Source organism: Durio zibethinus, chromosome 11, assembly GCF_047325235.1.
Source record: "Durio zibethinus cultivar Kanyao isolate XHJ-2024 chromosome 11, ASM4732523v1, whole genome shotgun sequence".
Classification (NCBI taxonomy): Eukaryota; Viridiplantae; Streptophyta; class Magnoliopsida; order Malvales; family Malvaceae; genus Durio; species Durio zibethinus.
The window spans coordinates 26,071,973-26,088,311 of NC_143172.1; the positions used below are offsets into that span (position 1 = coordinate 26,071,973).

At 32.5% G+C, this 16,339-nt stretch overlaps 2 protein-coding genes across 4 annotated transcripts; both read left to right on the forward strand.

Moving 5' to 3' along the window:
• Positions 1-881: 881 nt before the first annotated feature.
• LOC111290454 (Galactose oxidase/kelch repeat superfamily protein) lies at positions 882-9,710 on the forward strand. The gene is made up of 20 exons (XM_022881764.2): positions 882-1,076; positions 1,277-1,363; positions 1,461-1,529; positions 1,633-1,765; positions 1,863-1,909; positions 2,008-2,094; positions 2,302-2,363; positions 3,030-3,072; positions 3,171-3,251; positions 4,599-4,715; positions 5,125-5,230; positions 6,359-6,422; positions 6,767-6,809; positions 7,061-7,327; positions 7,409-7,570; positions 7,969-8,106; positions 8,413-8,565; positions 8,770-8,856; positions 9,185-9,253; positions 9,368-9,710. Exons 1-20 carry the CDS (start codon positions 945-947, stop codon positions 9,452-9,454), a joined length of 2,034 nt encoding a protein of 677 aa, XP_022737499.2. The 5' UTR covers positions 882-944; the 3' UTR covers positions 9,455-9,710.
• Positions 9,711-11,629: 1,919 nt separating this feature from the next.
• LOC111291023 (C2H2-like zinc finger protein) lies at positions 11,630-15,770 on the forward strand. Of its 3 annotated transcripts, none has more exons than XM_022882565.2 (10): positions 11,630-11,839; positions 12,467-12,492; positions 12,735-12,819; positions 12,918-13,127; positions 13,554-13,676; positions 13,758-13,815; positions 13,995-14,068; positions 14,419-14,507; positions 14,586-14,658; positions 15,291-15,770. In XM_022882565.2, the coding sequence occupies exons 1-9, from the start codon at positions 11,666-11,668 to the stop codon at positions 14,653-14,655; spliced, it is 909 nt and encodes a 302-aa protein (XP_022738300.2). In that variant the 5' UTR covers positions 11,630-11,665; the 3' UTR covers positions 14,656-14,658; positions 15,291-15,770. The 3 variants fall into 3 exon arrangements, with proteins under 3 accessions (XP_022738300.2, XP_089624622.1, XP_022738298.2); XM_022882563.2 differs by having other exon boundaries at positions 11,679-11,839; positions 12,464-12,492; XM_089768496.1 differs by lacking the exon at positions 13,995-14,068 and having other exon boundaries at positions 12,464-12,492.
• Positions 15,771-16,339: the final 569 nt, after the last annotated feature.

Genomic DNA, 16,339 nt, shown 5'->3' on the forward strand with positions numbered 1-16,339 from the left:
TTTTTTTCCTAGAAAGAGATGAACCCTGGAAATTATATATATAAGGACTCTCGTTTTTGTGACAAACCCTTTAAAGTTGAAACGGCTTTGCTTGTGATTGTGTGCCATAACAATGGCTTTAACTGCCAATTTCTCATTTGCAGAACTAAAAAAATGGCTTGTTTATTGTAACTGGAACGTTACTCATAGGTAATGTTGATGCCTAAATCCACAAAAAGCATGTGATTTGCCTAGAAAAAAGAAAAAGAAAAAAAGTATATAAATATTTTTGGTAAGAAAGATAAAAAGTAAAGAGAAAAAAGAGATTAAAACTAAAATTGTAACTAAAATTATTAATTTAAATTAAATTAATATTTTTATAAATAAATTGTTTATTGATAACTGACGCCTAGGGCATTGTTGAGATTGTAACCTTTTTTTTTTGGATAAAAAAAATCTTTTATTTATAGAAAAAAAGATAATAGCAACAAAATTTTCTTTTTCAAGCAACAAAGCTTTTCGTCTTCAATTAGGAATGATAAAGGACAATTTTAAAAGGATAATTTTTTATTTGGAAAAAATATAATGGTAGCTCATTTTTATTTGTTTTTATTTTGGGTTTTTATCTAAACCCAAAATTTTGCGGGGCCAATTGAAACATCGGGCCTGACCCGATTAAAAATAAAATAGCTTTTTATATGCCTTCGGGGGCTATCTCCTAAACCCAAGATTTACGGGTTTACTCAAAACTAGACTCGGCCCGTTCAAAGTTATGGAAGCATAAGGATATTAAAACGACGATGTTTTAATGCATTTTAGTGTTTACAAACATGAAACGACATCGTTGATCAAGAAAAGGTTTCTGCTTTTTCTGGTTTCTCCAAAACCCACTCTGTTTCTCCAATGAACTTGAGAATAGCAGGCTTTCGGTCGGAGCAGCAAAGTTAATTCAAAATCTTAAAAAAATGGGGAAGAAAACGAAGAAGCCAGGAAAAGGCAAAGAGAAAACGGAAAGGAAAACCGCCAAAGCTGATGAAAAGAGAGCTCGAAGAGAGTCCAAGAAACTCTCCCCTGAAGATGACATTGACGCCATTTTGGTAATCGACAAATCCTGGATTTGTTTCTGTTTCGTTTTCCATATATAATTTCATGCTAAGAATTATTTTCGAGGATATATAATTTTACGATTTTTTTAAAGCAATTTCGGTTAATTCGGATGAAACTGAAGAAACTCATACTTTTTTTTAAAAATCTGAATTTAAAATTATTCATTTGAATATGTACTTTGAGTTCTCAGTTGAGTATTCAAAAGGAGGAAGCAAAGAAAAAGGAAGTTCATATTGACGAAAATGTCCCTGCGCCATCTCCTCGATCAAACTGCACAGTAATGCCTTGACTATAACTGCTTAGCCATTTTTATCAAGTTTTTTTTTTTTTTTCAATAAAATTGGTTCCTTGTTAATTTTGACTTAATTGTGTAGTTAAGCATTAATCCAATGAAAGATACGGAGTTGATACTATACGGGGGTGAATTCTACAATGGTAGCAAGGTTAGATTTGAAAATGAACTGTTTTGACCATAGTGATTGATTTGGAGTAAATTAATTGTTGCCACTTTGATTTAGCAAATGATGCTGATTTGGATTGGTGTAGACATTTGTGTATGGTGATCTTTACAGGTGCGATGTGGAAAAGATGGAATGGAAGTTGGTTTCAAGTCCTAACAGTCCGCCTCCCCGAAGTGCACATCAGGCAGTTGCTTGGAAGAATTATCTCTATATCTTTGGTAGATTGCTAAACTTTGCCTTGATATATATATCAGCAATCACGCTAACTCTTGATTTTTCTTCATCTAAAATGTTACTGTGTTTTTTTGTTTTTAGGTGGTGAATTCACATCTCCAAATCAAGAGCGGTTCCATCATTACAAGGTGAAACCTGTTTTAGACTGCTTCATCGCATCCTTCCCTCCCTCTCTCCTTTAGCTTTTGTTTTTGAGGCTCAATTTTCAAGTTGAAAATTCTTTTAGGACTTTTGGATGTTGGATCTGAAAACAAATCAATGGGAACAACTAAATTTGAAAGGATGTCCAAGTCCACGGTCTGGTCATCGGATGGTAAGATTAGATTTATTTACTTTGATATTTGCATAGTTTATTCATAATAAAACAAATCATCCTTTGGAATTTCTCTCTCTCAGGAAGATTGACACCAAAGAGACGAAATTATGTTAAATTTCTGTAGGTTTTAATGCCAATTTAGAAGAAAAAAAGGTGTCTATGTATACTCTTTTTGTTATCTTGTTCATCTTGGTCTTTCTGCAGGTCCTGTACAAGCACAAGATTATTGTTTTTGGTGGTTTCTATGATACTCTCAGAGAAGTGAGGTTGTTAATGGTCTTTTTCAGATACTGTTGAAGGTTTCATGTTACTTATTTACAATTGAAACTTTTTAGAACATTTAATCAATTTACTCTTATCTATTTTGAGCTTTATTTAATATTTATCAACATTCATGAGCACACTGTATAATATGATGTATTTCCTGTTCTTAGTTGTTGCAATAGCTGATCTTGAGATGTATGAAAACTGCTTATTAAGAATTTGGAAATTGAGTTAATTACCTCATGTCCTGTGGTATCAATAAAATAAGATATAGAGATGATTTGACGAGAGATTAATTCTTATCCAAGTAATAACCTTCCTCTTCCAACTTTTAGGTTTTTCTATTTTGCCAAACTGTTAGGAATTTAATTCAAAATTCATCATAATTTGTAAAGATTCTAGGAGACAGAAGCTGAACTAAGATTCAGGAACTTTATATATTTTCTCCCTTTTATCCATGTGGTATTGAAAGCTGAAGTACTCAATTGTCTTTAATGTTCTCTACAGAGTATATCAATGATGCCATTATTGAAATATCATCCTTTAACTTTCATTACCTTTTTTTCATCAATGAACCGTACCTTTCTTTATTTTACTTAAAATTGTTACTCTTTGTTATTCAAGGTTGATATGGACTTTTTTCCGCACCTAAGTTCACTTGTTTACAGGTATCATAATGATTTGTACATCTTTGACCTAGATGAATTCAAGGTAAACATGTCTCTCTCTTTTGTTGATTTAATTTATGGTGTTTTATATGTTAAGTTTCCTTCAGTTGTTGAACTAAAAATTGTGCATTTGGATTTTAGTGGCAAGAAATAAAGCCTAAGCTTGGGTCCATGTGGCCTAGTGCTCGGAGTGGTTTTCAATTTTTCGTGTATCAAGATCAGGTGAGTTGGCCAAATATGCACCTGATTAGGCATCATGAAGCTATTAAATGCTTAAAATTTAAGCTAGTAGTGAAAAATGTTGCCTGTATTAATTTGCTATAGTTTGCCTAAGATGTAATGTGACATTTGGGCCACCTTTGTAACTCTTATATACTTGAATTTTGGTGGAGATCTGAGGGAATTTTGCATGTTCAAGTCTTTCTTGAATTTCTTCTATAATGCTAAATTTTTCTGTATGAATCCTGATAATTGGCAATTGATATACAATTTTCTACAATTTCTTGTAACTGTTTATATGGTCTTGGTATCTGGAATCTTGTGTGGGTTAAAAACCATGCGATTCTATTGGTGATTCCTTTGATTTAAAGCAGATTTTTTGAATTTTGATAAAACAACAGGAAAGGGAAAACTTTTTTGAAGTTTATATAGATGCCAAAATAGTTAAGAATGTAGTTGGTGCCTCTATTATGCATGAGAACCATCTTAAAGCTAGGCAAAAATATTTTAATTTATTTGACTGGTATTCTAATGCCAATTCAAAATCCTATAGAAGTATTATGGGAGGGAAGTGTGGAGCATAAATGGTCAAAATAATTACCAATGCATATTTGTATTAGGAGTTATTTTATGCCGAAGTTTTTGTGTATGAATGATAAAAAATTACATGAGTTTATTTTTATTCTAGCTCATGTAAAACATTATGTTACATTGATTTTGCCTTCAGTCCAAAATCCATATATTATAGTATTAATTAGATCAGAAATGCTAATTAGGCTTCTTCAGCAGTAAGCGGAGGTGAGACCTTGGGAAATTCTAGTTTCATATCCCCATATCCCTTGTGGGTTTGTGTGTAGTAATTAAATATAAAAAAAAATAGAAATTTGTTACTTTTGACTAATCTCATGATGTCAATTAACAATAAACATGAGACCCACATATAAAATGTGTCCAATGTCCAGTTCCTCTCTTACATGGTCGTTTTCCTGTTTTCATAGGGGTTCTCTGCTTCTCTTGAAACCCTTCATCTTGTGAGATGATTAAAACAGGTTTCAACCCAGTAATTTTCCCAGTCAAAAAAAGGGGTAAAGCATTTGAAAAAGAATGTTGGTGAATGATTGTCAACTAAGTTTGGTAGACATTGGTTAGTTCTAACTTTACTGTGCTTGTACTTGATACCACTTAGTCAATTGATGGTGTCTTCTATTCTGATTAATGCCTGGTTGTGTCAGCTAGCTTATTAATGGATTTTGCCTAGGAATCCTTCTTACCTGTTCCAAACAAGAGCATTTTGTAAAGAAGTGAGATTTATGTATTAATATTAATTCCGTTTTTAATATAAATTTGCAGATTCTTTTATATGGTGGCTATTCCAAAGAATTGTCTTCTGATAAGACCATCTCTGAGAAAGGAATTGTTCATTCAGACATGTGGTCCCTTGATCCTAGGACTTGGGAGTGGAACAAGGTTTGTATCCAATAAGTATGAATAAAATGGTGATGAAATGAAAGCATAGTGTAACATGTATTATGATACATTTCTTTCTGCTGAAATAAAACAATTATATTATACAGTCAAAACCCGGTATCCTTTGCCCTTGGAAAAGCTAACCGGTACTTATAGGTCAACCATCATTTTCTATGCTGTTTAAAGTCGTAGTCTCCTGAAAATGGAGCATTTTTTATGGCATGATTTCATAAGTACTTTTGATTTTATATTCTTGTAATCTTTTATCAGTGTGTACAAATTCTTGTTGATATGTCTTTTGTAACATTTACTTTCTATTGAAGAGCTTTCTTATTTTGGAAATCCTTTCTAGAATTCTTTTTACTGTCAACGTGTTTGTTTGTATATGATATCGCTTTTTGTCTAATAGGTTAAAAAAAGTGGGATGCCTCCAGGTGCTCGTGCTGGGTTTTCCATGTGTGTTCATAAAAAGCGGGCTTTGCTATTTGGGGGTGTAGTAGATATGGAAATGGAAGGTAAGTTCCCCCTGCCCCAATCTCTCTCATTTTCTTGTGGAAAAAGTTCTCTTTCTAAATGGATATTTTGTGTCAGCTTTGACCAGGTTTTGGGTTTTAGCCTCTTCATCTACTGTTTACTCTGTTTAAATATCTAAAAATCCACACAAGGATAATGATATCAATGAACTTGTCTTCGTGGCTTCAGATACAAGGAAAATTAATGCATGTATCAATTGTTCTGTTCGTGTTGAAATTTTAATTATTGAAAGCAGTTGCTCTTTTTGGAATTTTATGACTCAAATGTTATCCCTTTTAATGATATAATCACTAAATCTGTCTACATGTCTCAATTTATGACATCCCAAAAGACAAACCACGCACACACACAAAGAGCTTTGAATTTGCAAACTGCAATCATGTGATCTTGAGCCATTCCTCTTCTTGTGGTAACTTGTACTTATCATGTGAAAAGTTGAAGTATTAAGCTGAGTTATACTGTGAGAAAGCTTCATGGTTTCATCATGCCGAACTGAATTAGAAATTTTCAAATATTTTAAGTGTGGAAATTTGTATTGCCACTATTATAGCCAAAATTCGCTAACTACTGAGCCCTCTGATAGATACACACTTATAATATAGTATAATATAAATGATTTATCTTCTTGTCTTGTGGTCCGTTTGTTTAGAAAAAAAAATTGCCTGGTTTATGACCCCGGATGTCTTTGAAGAAGATATTTGTGAGCCAAGTTTTTTTGGAAAAAGAAAACTTGGTAGTGTTTAATAGTAAATCCATGTGGGAAATATCCGATTAAGCTGCAAGGAGATAATAAAAGAAGAAAGTTTGGCCTTTTATTTTACTAAAATCAATGATTCTACTGTGTGGGCCTGTGACATGTTTTAGTTCACGGTTCTGAAATGACAATGGAGGAAAAAATGAGATTTTATTTTAGATTGTTAATGTAATAATATTTCTGTTTGTCTTTTATTAAATAATCATGTCTTAAGCTGGAATCCAACAAACTGCATTCTTTGTGGAGGATAGAGGTGATGTTCCCTGCTTCACCCATTGGTTTAATGTAGTCTGTTAGTTGATGATTCTGAGTTAATCATTGTCTTTTTTGCTTCTGACTAAATTTATCTGTGCAGGTGATGTAATGATGAGCTTATTCTTGAATGAACTTTATGGCTTCCAACTAGATAACCACCGATGGTAAGCCTGCTCTTATGTTACTTTACCATTCAATAGCTTAGAATCTTTAATTTCTATTACTGAGTAGAATTTTTGTTTGTATTTTCTGAAATTCTATCTGACAATTTAAAACTATCGTGGAATAATGAGCTGGTCATTTGTTAATAGCTCAGTCTGCAGGCTTAGTAAATTAATTTTGAACAAAGGAAAAACTTTACGTTCATTAAGGAGTTATTGCAGTCCCCTTTTTTTGGTCTTACCTCCTATGCATTATATTCGTTTTAGCCTAAATTTGAAATGGGTGATAAATTTGTTGGGTAATAGTGCTATTTTTGTCACTAAATGAGCATGTTGTTCTTATTTAGGTATCCTTTGGAGTTACGGAAGGAAAAGTCAACCAAGGTTAAGGTATAGTTAGCATTGTATCTATCTACTGGTTACAAGTCTGTTTTAGTGTTCTGTTAGTTTGCTCTTCTCCCACCCCCATCTTCTCTCTCTCTCTCTCCAAATGGTACTACTTTCTCTTTTCTCCTTTGAAGTTGTGGTAGCCTTTATTTTGTTGATGATTCAATTATAATTATAATTATAATTATAATTCACTTGTGATAGCTTTCATTTTAATAATAACAAAGAGTTACTTTTGAATTGGTGTTTTGCAGTTAAAAATGGATTCAAAACAAGAACCTAATGGTTCTGATTCTAATGATAAGTTAGATGCTAGTGAAGCAGAGTCTAGTGGCGCAGATGATAAAGACCAGATTTTAGAGTATGATGAAGAAGCAGATGATGGCAAAAGCAACATTGATGAAATGTCTCAGCACATGGTAACAAACATGGCAATTGATGATGATGGGTCAATTAAATCTGCTGCAAAGCCTCAACAATCTAAATGTAAATTGAGTTTTCAAAACTCTGTTTCGCCAGAGGTTTGTCATCCATTAAAATAATTGTTTATTGGTTTTAGATATGTCCCATTTATTGATACTTGAATCTGCCATCAATTTCAGATTGTAAAGCCTTGTGGACGTATTAATTCCTGCATGGTTGTTGGTAAAGATACTCTATATGTATACGGGGGCATGATGGAGGTTAAAGATCAAGAAATTACACTTGATGATTTGTACTCTCTTAATCTTAGTAAACTTGACGAATGGAAGTGCATCATACCGGTTTGTTGAATTCCCTTCTCCACAGTGTTCATTTATTCATTTCTTACCTATTATAACTCTTACAAATCATCATTAGTGTTATTCATCCCAATGTTGTGACAACTTGTTGATAATGTTGAATGGGATGAGATAGATCTTGTTAAGAACATAAAACGATACTGAGATTTGGATTAGTTTTCTCCTCTGCACAACCCCTTTTCCAGGCACTTTCTAGATTCATATCCTAAAAGCTGAATCTTTGAAATATCCATAAATCTATTATTTAAAAATTTTTATTGCAAGTACTGTTCTTGATTATTTAGTGAATATAGTTTTACACTTTTACTATTAAGCATGCTTGTCTGCTTTATCCTGGCTCTGCTTTACTTTTCCTTTTCCTTATCCCCCTCAATTCCTAGGCATCTGAAAGTGAATGGGTAGAAGCCTCAGAGGATGAAGATGAGGATGAGGACGAAGATGAAGATGGCAGTGAAGATGAAGGTGAGAGTGGTAGCAATGGTGAGGAGACTGATGATGATGATGATGATGATGCAGAGGTGCCTCTTCTTACTTGTTTCAGCCAAAATGCATATTTGTTAACTGCTTCTCTTTATGCTGTTTCATCATCAGCAAGAAGATTACATCCTAGATCTCTTCTGCCTGTGGAATTCCTTATTTCTTTTCTTCCTTCATCTCTTTTTATATCTTTAAAAACAAATTTTTAACATGAAGAATATGTAGATATAAGTCTGGGAAATAGATTTTGTAAAATATTTTAGTGGAAGCTGGTGCTTGTTTCTGTGACATTTTTGAAAAATATGAACTGGCCAGCTTATATTCTTAGAATTCACTTGTCCATGCAGGCTAGAAATGATAGTGCAAGATCACTTCAAATGGGAGATGCTGTTGCTTTTGTAAGGGGTGAGGGAAAGAATCTGCGAAGGAAAGAGAAACGAGCCAGGATAGAGCAGATCAGAGCTAACCTTGGCCTGTCTGATTCACAGAGAACACCAATGGTAGTCCCTTCACAAAATTTTCCAAATTTGAACCTATGTTGCAAGATAATGTTTAAGTTTATGTTGATGTAGTTTTGCATTGGTTAGTCGTAGCTGCTGTTTGCATGATGAACCTATTACTATCTTTAGGTTTCTATAAAGTTACTTTATGGCTTATACCCTCTGATCTTAAACTGATTGGTTGCCATGTGTTTCCTTTTGCAGCCTGGAGAATCCTTGAGGGATTTCTACAGACGTACTAGCTTGTACTGGCAAATGGCTGCCCATGAACACACTCAGCACACTGGCAAGGTCTGTTTATTAAATTGTTTAACACTATTTGTTTTAAAATTAAATGGATCTAACTATTTGCCAAGCATATGTTAGTTCTTCTGCTTTGTTGTATTTTGTTCTGTTTGATAAATGTGGTAGAGCTTGTTTTGCTCTTCTAAAACTGAGAATACCTTCCATCCCTGTTTATTATGTTTTACTTTTTCTATTCCCTCTTTCAAATGCATGCAACTGCAAACACTTGCAAGGATTGTGCACGAATATATCAATGTGTTCATGTACATGCAACATGATGCGCCTTTTATTCTTTTTTCGGGTACAAAACTGGATGCCATCTTTGGCTTTGCAGGAGCTCCGTAAGGATGGTTTCGATCTTGCTGAGGTTCGTTACAGGGAACTTAAACCACTTCTTGATGAGGTAAAGGTCTCACTGTCTTTCTAGATGTTTATATTACACCACTGCCTGATTGCCAAGTAATCAAACCCATTTCACAGCTAATGAGATCATTCTGTTTCTTTCTGTATGTTGCAGTTGGCCATATTAGAGGCAGAACAGAAGGTTGAAGAGGCAGAAGGGCCGGAAACGAGTTCAAGAAAGAGAGGAAAGAAGAAAATTTAAGAATTTATCGCCCTGTGCTTGCGGTATATTCAACTTCGTCACAAGCCATAAAAAAGTAAAATATTTTGTTGGTTTAAATTATGTTCTTCGAACTACAAGTTAGTCGCACACGCAAAGACAACAACTGTTACTAGAACCGTACTTTTTGTGGTAAAATATTTATTAGCTCCAAAATAATTTTGGTGCATATAGTACAAAATATTAGAAAGTTCTATTAATGGGGGAATAGAAATGGAGATATGAAACTTGTTTTCTATTGATTTGAAGCAGCTAGTACCTGATATTTTTAATCGGATTTTGGAAGCTAAGGGGTTTGAATTCTAGGAGAAAGTAGAGAATGATATGATTGAGACAAAGAAAATGAGTCAGGTTGCACATCGATTACCATGCTATACATGAATGATTACCATGCCATACATGAATGGTATGGGTGTTCCAATTTTGTAAATACCCGAATAAAAACACACCCTTCAAGATTACCTTTGATGATCTTCTTTTGTTTTCTTGGTTAATTACTTCTGCTTTCACGAGTAAGCTGATCAAATGACATGAATCAAGGCAAAGTTCGAATCTTCGGAAGGTGATGAAAATGTAATTTCTTTTTATGAATTTTTAAAACTCAATATGGATAAATCTGCTTGGACCGGTCCTGCTTCAGAATTTCTTAAAGCTTAATTAAAAAAAAAAAACAAATAAAAACAAGGAAGAACCAAGCATGCCTTATTATCCGTTAGAAAAAAGGATGGAGTTTATGATGTGTGGGGTGACGTTTTCAAAAGCTCTTGAGAAAGAGGTAAAGGGCAACAAGGCAGCAAAGAAGAAATCCATGATAAATAGCAAGAAGAAAAGAAGCTGGATGAAGAAGAAAGGAAACATAGAGCAAAGCAAGAACAATGCAGGATCTCAAACGCATCACTAATGTGGGTTACATCTGCGTTCAATTCCTAATTTTGTTGTGCTCATATATGCAAGCTTGGAAAAGGTCAAGAATAAAGGTGTGAAACTTTAACATAAAAAAAAAATGAAAACGTCCTGTTGTATTTATAAAGTCGATAACACTGAGAATGTTCGTGATGTCAACTGGAGGCAAAGTCGACTATGAGAAGGGTAAGCATAACTCTTTTTTTAATGTTTTTGACATTTGCAATTTGCAATCATAGCTAATTAATTTATGTAAGTAAAAAAAAAAAAAATTGTTTTAAGTTAGTTGAGATATGCACTGGACTAGCCTAATGAGAGGTCTTGCTGGCTTGGTCGAAGCTTGCTGAGACCTGCAAATTGTAAAAAAGGGAGGGCATTGGAGGGTTTTTAAATGCTTCGTTGGGATAGATGGTGACAAGGAATTTTCATCGATTCTACAAGTCTAAAGGCTCTTTCAGTACGGTGAGAAAAATTATCATTGTCTTACAGTTATATTTTATGACTAACCTAACGGAGTTATTTTTTTTTATACCATTAAGTAAATTAATCAAACATAAAAAAATAAATATATATTTGTTGTTTATTCGATTATTGTTAAAAATATATAGGTTTGATTCACGTTTCAATTCGATTAAGTTAAACAAATTCATTTTTAAACATTAAAGGAGTATATTGTTAAATATATATAAATCAACATGTTAATAAAATTAAACAAATTATAATTAAACAAATGAATCAAAACGAATATAAATAAATTTTAAAATATAATTAAAATAAAAATAAATATAATTTTATTGTTATTATTATAAACAAATAATAAATAAATGAATAAATTTTAAATAAAATTTTAAAAAAATTATTTATGAATATAATTGAATCAAACAAATTTTTATTAGTATTTAATTCGTTTAATAAATAAATATAAAAATATTATTTAAAATTATTTATTAAAGTTAATAAACTAATATAAATAAAAAAAAAACAAATAGATTCACTTACGATTTATCAAAAATTTTATTCGTTTACGTTCTTACCTAAAAGCAAAAAATCTTATTTTGAAGGAGAAAAAAAGATAAGAGATAGAACACAGACTACTACTAGTACTTCTTGCCTATTAGTACTCAATGGGCCTTAACACCCAGTTGAAAAAAAATGGAATGGGCCTGGAAACAAACACCTATGACGTAATTCTCAATCAGTGCGAGGAAATCCTTATCCCTTGAATGAGTACTAAGTTATCCGTACCCAAACAGACCCCACGTGAAATTCCAGGAAACCGAGCAGTCAAACATGGATTTTTCCCAGAAAAGGTTTTCACTTTTTCTTTTTACAAAGAAAAATGCTCTAATTCTCTCGTCCGAGAGAGAAAGGGGAAGAAAAGGAGAGAAGATGGAGAGAAGAGCCAAAGCAATGACTTCAATTCTCTTTCTTGAATTTCTATTGCTGCACAACGCTGTATCCCAGGTTTATTAATTTCTCTTTTAGATTAAAATTGTCTGCCTCCAGAATTTCATTTGATGGCTCATTTCAAATTCACCTCCTTTCCCTTTAATTCCTTTTTAAATTCCTTAATCTAATTTAGTTACGTCCTAATAACTCCAGTTAATTAGATTAGGTGTTCATAAGTTCTTTTTAGGTGTATTAAAATATTTATTTGACTTTTTTTTGTTACATATGTATGATTAATGATTCCATTTCTGTAAACCCTAAGCTTAGTTCATTTGATTCATGTAGTCAACTTTAAGGCTTTGTTTGGTAGGAAAGATGAAAGGGGTGAGATGAAAATTTTATTAATCTAATGGTTAAGTTACGAAGTAGAAAAGTGGTTATAAATTTTAACTATTGGATTAAGAAATTTTCCATCATCACTCCTTTTCATCATTCTTACCAAACAAAGCCTAAAAGATATCATTTGACTCTGAATTCAAATCCCAGCACCTTTAACCCCTTATCCTATATTTTTGTGTATATGGAGTCTGAAGTTCAAAGCATAGTTTAGGGCATTGTTGAATATATCAGAATATGCTTAGCTGCACTGTTTGTCCAACCTGACCTTTTTTGTTTTCCCTTCTGTTTTATATTATACAGCAGACATTTGAAGAATCTGCCGCAGCGAGGTAATGCTGTTTCTATTGTCATATTGGGGTAACCATGTACTAGACATTTGGCTTCATTTCTCTTTATGAATGTAAATAAGACTGAATTTGTTTGAAATGGGAAGATGGAAGCTTGAATTGACTCATAATTGGTTGCTTTCTTCGCAATGACTAATGATCACGGTTGTTGTGATTTATCAAAAGATATAGTGTTTTCTTTCATGAGGTTACTCAGCTGATATGTTCATTATCGTTATGCTTAGCACTCTTAAGCAGGAACCGCATCATACTCATGAGGTACATTGTTCCAGAGAAAGAAGTAGGGCAGCCTGGCAAATTATAGAGGATGTAAGTGCAAAGTGCTTTCTGTAGGTTGACAAAGAGTACTTTTTGCATTTAGTTGTTTTGCATAGTGCTAATGGCAATGTTTCATGTGTACTGTGTAGTATTTGATGCCATTTGTGGAAGAAGAAGGGTATCAGATTTCGACTAAGTGTAGGCTTCATCCAGACAATGATCTTTTCAGGGATCAGGAGCAGCATAAGATTCATTTGGATGTAAATGAGTGGCGGTGTGGATATTGTAAGAAAAGCTTCCGTGCTGAAACATTTCTTGATCAGCATTTTGACAACAGGCACTACAATCTTCTAAATGTTGTATGTGGACTCCTGTTCCTTGTCTTGAAATGAACATTAGGTTTTTTTTTTTTTTGTTGCACTATAACATAATGCCTGCTTTCCTGTAATTCTGTGTCTATCATTGTAGATATCATTGTCCAATTTATGGCAATCCTCTTACTATCTTATGTCTGTTTCTTTCAGTAATGCTTCTGTATCTGTAAACAAAAATTACCCTCCCTTTTGACATGAATATATATATATATATATCCTCTTAAAAAGATAAGGAAAACATAATCAGTTTTAATGAATAGAGAAGCAAATTTTTTTCTTCCAATACTAAATTCATTCCATTTTAAATTGTTTGCTAAACGTCTTTCTGTCAAGGGTGTGAATAGAACTCTAATCTTCATAAACAAACTATGGTTCATGTTAATATTGCTGATAAAGCTTAAGTGAATTCAGAATCAAACCAAGTGCTTGGCTGATTTATGTGGAGCATTGCATTGTGATTTTGTGATGGGTTCCAAGTTGCTCAAGACCAAATGCAATCCTGCTGCTGCTATGAGGAATCGCCATCTTTGTGAGGTTGTTTCTAATTATTATACTTGCATAATATGTTGATTCCAGCATTTTGCCTCATTTATATCTATTTTTTCTTGTGGACAGAGTCTTGCCGATAGCTGTTTTCCTGTCAGTCAGGGTCCTTCTGCCAGCCGCCTTCATGGTATATAAATGCCTTTTCATATCCCAAAGAATATATCAATGGATGCTTTTGTTATTTTTTTCTCTTATTGAAAAGCTGATACTGTTGTATTGACATATATCCTCCAGTTACTTAGAAAAGGTATGTTCATACTGTTGCTCATATCTCTTATTTTTTGTTGCATTCTCCGTTACTCGAAGAATTGTTTCTGCACCAATTTTGTGATGATCACACTTGCTCTGGAAAAAGAAAACCCTTCCCTAAAGGAGGCAAGGTAAGGTTTTTTTTATCATAATTGGTTTAGTTTGGACTTGGGGTTAAAAGTTGAACTTTGCATGGATGATTGGGTTCACTTTTTATCGTAAATCCCATTCTGCTGCTTGCATAACAGTGATGCCTAGATTAGCTACCTCTTTTTTTAGGATATCCACAAAACCTCCAATAAATTCAAAGGTTAACTAAATGTGACTAGTAAAAATGTAATACTACTTGTTTAGAATACCAAATTTGGAAACATCATTATCATTTATTCAAAATAATGTAGAAATCCATTTTAACTTATCTTATTTTTATTGTTGAAGAAATGTGGTTAATGTTTGTAATTGCTCATTTTTATTGGTTCAGAAGCAAATAAATTTACTCTACATGGCTACATCAATACTGATTTTGATGCTGCTGCCTCTTTTCTATCTTCTTTATTATTTGTATCAAAGGTAAAAACTCTAATTTCTAAAATTTTCCGCTTGACTGAGTCCCTGCAACTATATTTAGGACTATTATTTATTTTGCAGAGATATGAAGACAGGAACCCAAGTGCTAAGGCGAGTATCACAAGTTGGACGGAAAGCAAAACCTTCATAGTTGGTAATCTTCTTTTGCATTTTGCTTTTGAGCTTCTATTAATGGGCTGCTGGGGTTGATTAATTGTTACGGTTGCTCCTGCTTTGCATATTAAACTTCTGATAAAATTGTCCACTTTTCAGTCAGCAATGTGTGGTTCGAACAGAAACAGCAAAAGTTTCTAAGGGTTTGACTTTGCACATCTTGTTTTTGACATTCACGTCATTGGGGAGAAAAGTTTGCTTTAAAAGATACTCCATTAATTAAATATGAAAGGTGGTTTTTCGCCTAAAAGTGTATATATATATATGTATGTATGTATGTATGTATGTATATTATATGAATAGTGGTTAAAAAACAATCAGAGGCTGTTGTCATTCTCTGTTATCCGAAAAAAGAAGAAAAGAGCTATTTTGGTAGTTTAAGTTTATTATACTTCTATTTTAGCATTCCTTCCTTATCTTTTCTTCTGTGTAACAAATTGTCACCATAATTTAGTTGGGATCAGTGAATAAAATAGACTCACAAGGGTTATCTTGGTTTAATCCTTTCCTTCAGTTGTTTAGGTTATGCTTGGCAGGTACTTGGACTTATAACTATTTTTAAACCTTATCTTCTCTTTCCCCTTCTCTTCACTTCTTCATTTTTGGTTGCAGGGAGGACGACGACAAAATGATGAAGATTGCTTCAAGTCAAATTCCAAAAGAATATGTTCACATTCTTGCATGTCACTGGAAATTTCAGAACCCGTGGTGAAAACGCCAATGCCTTCTTGATAGTGACTTCAGTTTTTGATGATGGCAGCAAAAGATGTGCAAAAATTCATTGAATGAATCAACCACACAGTCATTTGTGTCGCATTGAGAATGTTGTAAAGTATATTGCAAAGCATGGCCTATGGTAGTTTTCTAAGGGTCATAAGGACTTCTGAATAGGGAATACTGTTTTGGAACTGCAGATCAACCTAGAATTTGGTATGTTCTGTTCTAAGCCAAATTTTTTTTCCTTTTCCTTTTTAAGTCCAGATTTGAGTTCGGAGAAGGGAAGCAGAATTTATGTTTTCAGTGCAGTAGATCATTGTAAGAAGGCAGTTTAAATCCTCAAGTCATATGGATGAATATGAATTCAAACTGCAACATTTCAATTGTGGTTGATTTTAATTTCCTGTTATTGAACAAGAAGGTTTGATTCTATACAAAAACCATCATTATCTCTGCTAAGATATTGTACGATACAAGTAAATATTTGTGACGAGGAGCAGAGTTAGAAGTATTTATTCGGTTAGTTTGATTAAATTAAAATTAAATTAATTAAATTATTTTATTTTTGTTAATAGAATCGAGTTTATTAATTTCAAAAGATAATCGGTTGAATTTAATTGGGTTAGTTAAGTTATTTTTTTTGTTTAATCAAATAATAAATATATTTAAATTGTATTTTAAATTCTTAATTTTTTATATTTTAAATAAATTAAATAAAATTATTCACTAAATATTTAAATGTCAAAATATTATATTAAAAACTCTAATAACTTAATTCATTTCATATATTTTTATTTTATATTTGGATGTTTTTATATTACAGTTAAAATTTTGATTAATTTGATTTTTGAATTGGACTAACAAAAAATTAAATTTTTTTAAAATTATTTTCATTAATCAATAAAAAAATTTAATAATTAATTAATTAATCAAATTAAATTGAT

Bases quoted from the DNA above. Each gene is read 5' to 3' on its own strand.
- LOC111290454 (XM_022881764.2), top strand. From the start codon at position 945: ATGGGGAAGAAAACGAAGAAGCCAGGAAAAGGCAAAGAGAAAACGGAA. The intron at 1,530-1,632 runs GTTAGATTTGAA...GGATTGGTGTAG, and splicing joins AATTCTACAATGGTAGCAAG to ACATTTGTGTATGGTGATCT. The intron at 3,252-4,598 runs GTGAGTTGGCCA...ATAAATTTGCAG, and splicing joins TTTTCGTGTATCAAGATCAG to ATTCTTTTATATGGTGGCTA.
- LOC111291023 (XM_022882565.2), top strand. From the start codon at position 11,666: ATGGATTTTTCCCAGAAAAGGTTTTCACTTTTTCTTTTTACAAAGAAA. The intron at 11,840-12,466 runs GTTTATTAATTT...ATTATACAGCAG, and splicing joins TGCACAACGCTGTATCCCAG to ACATTTGAAGAATCTGCCGC. The intron at 12,493-12,734 runs GTAATGCTGTTT...CGTTATGCTTAG, and splicing joins GAAGAATCTGCCGCAGCGAG to CACTCTTAAGCAGGAACCGC.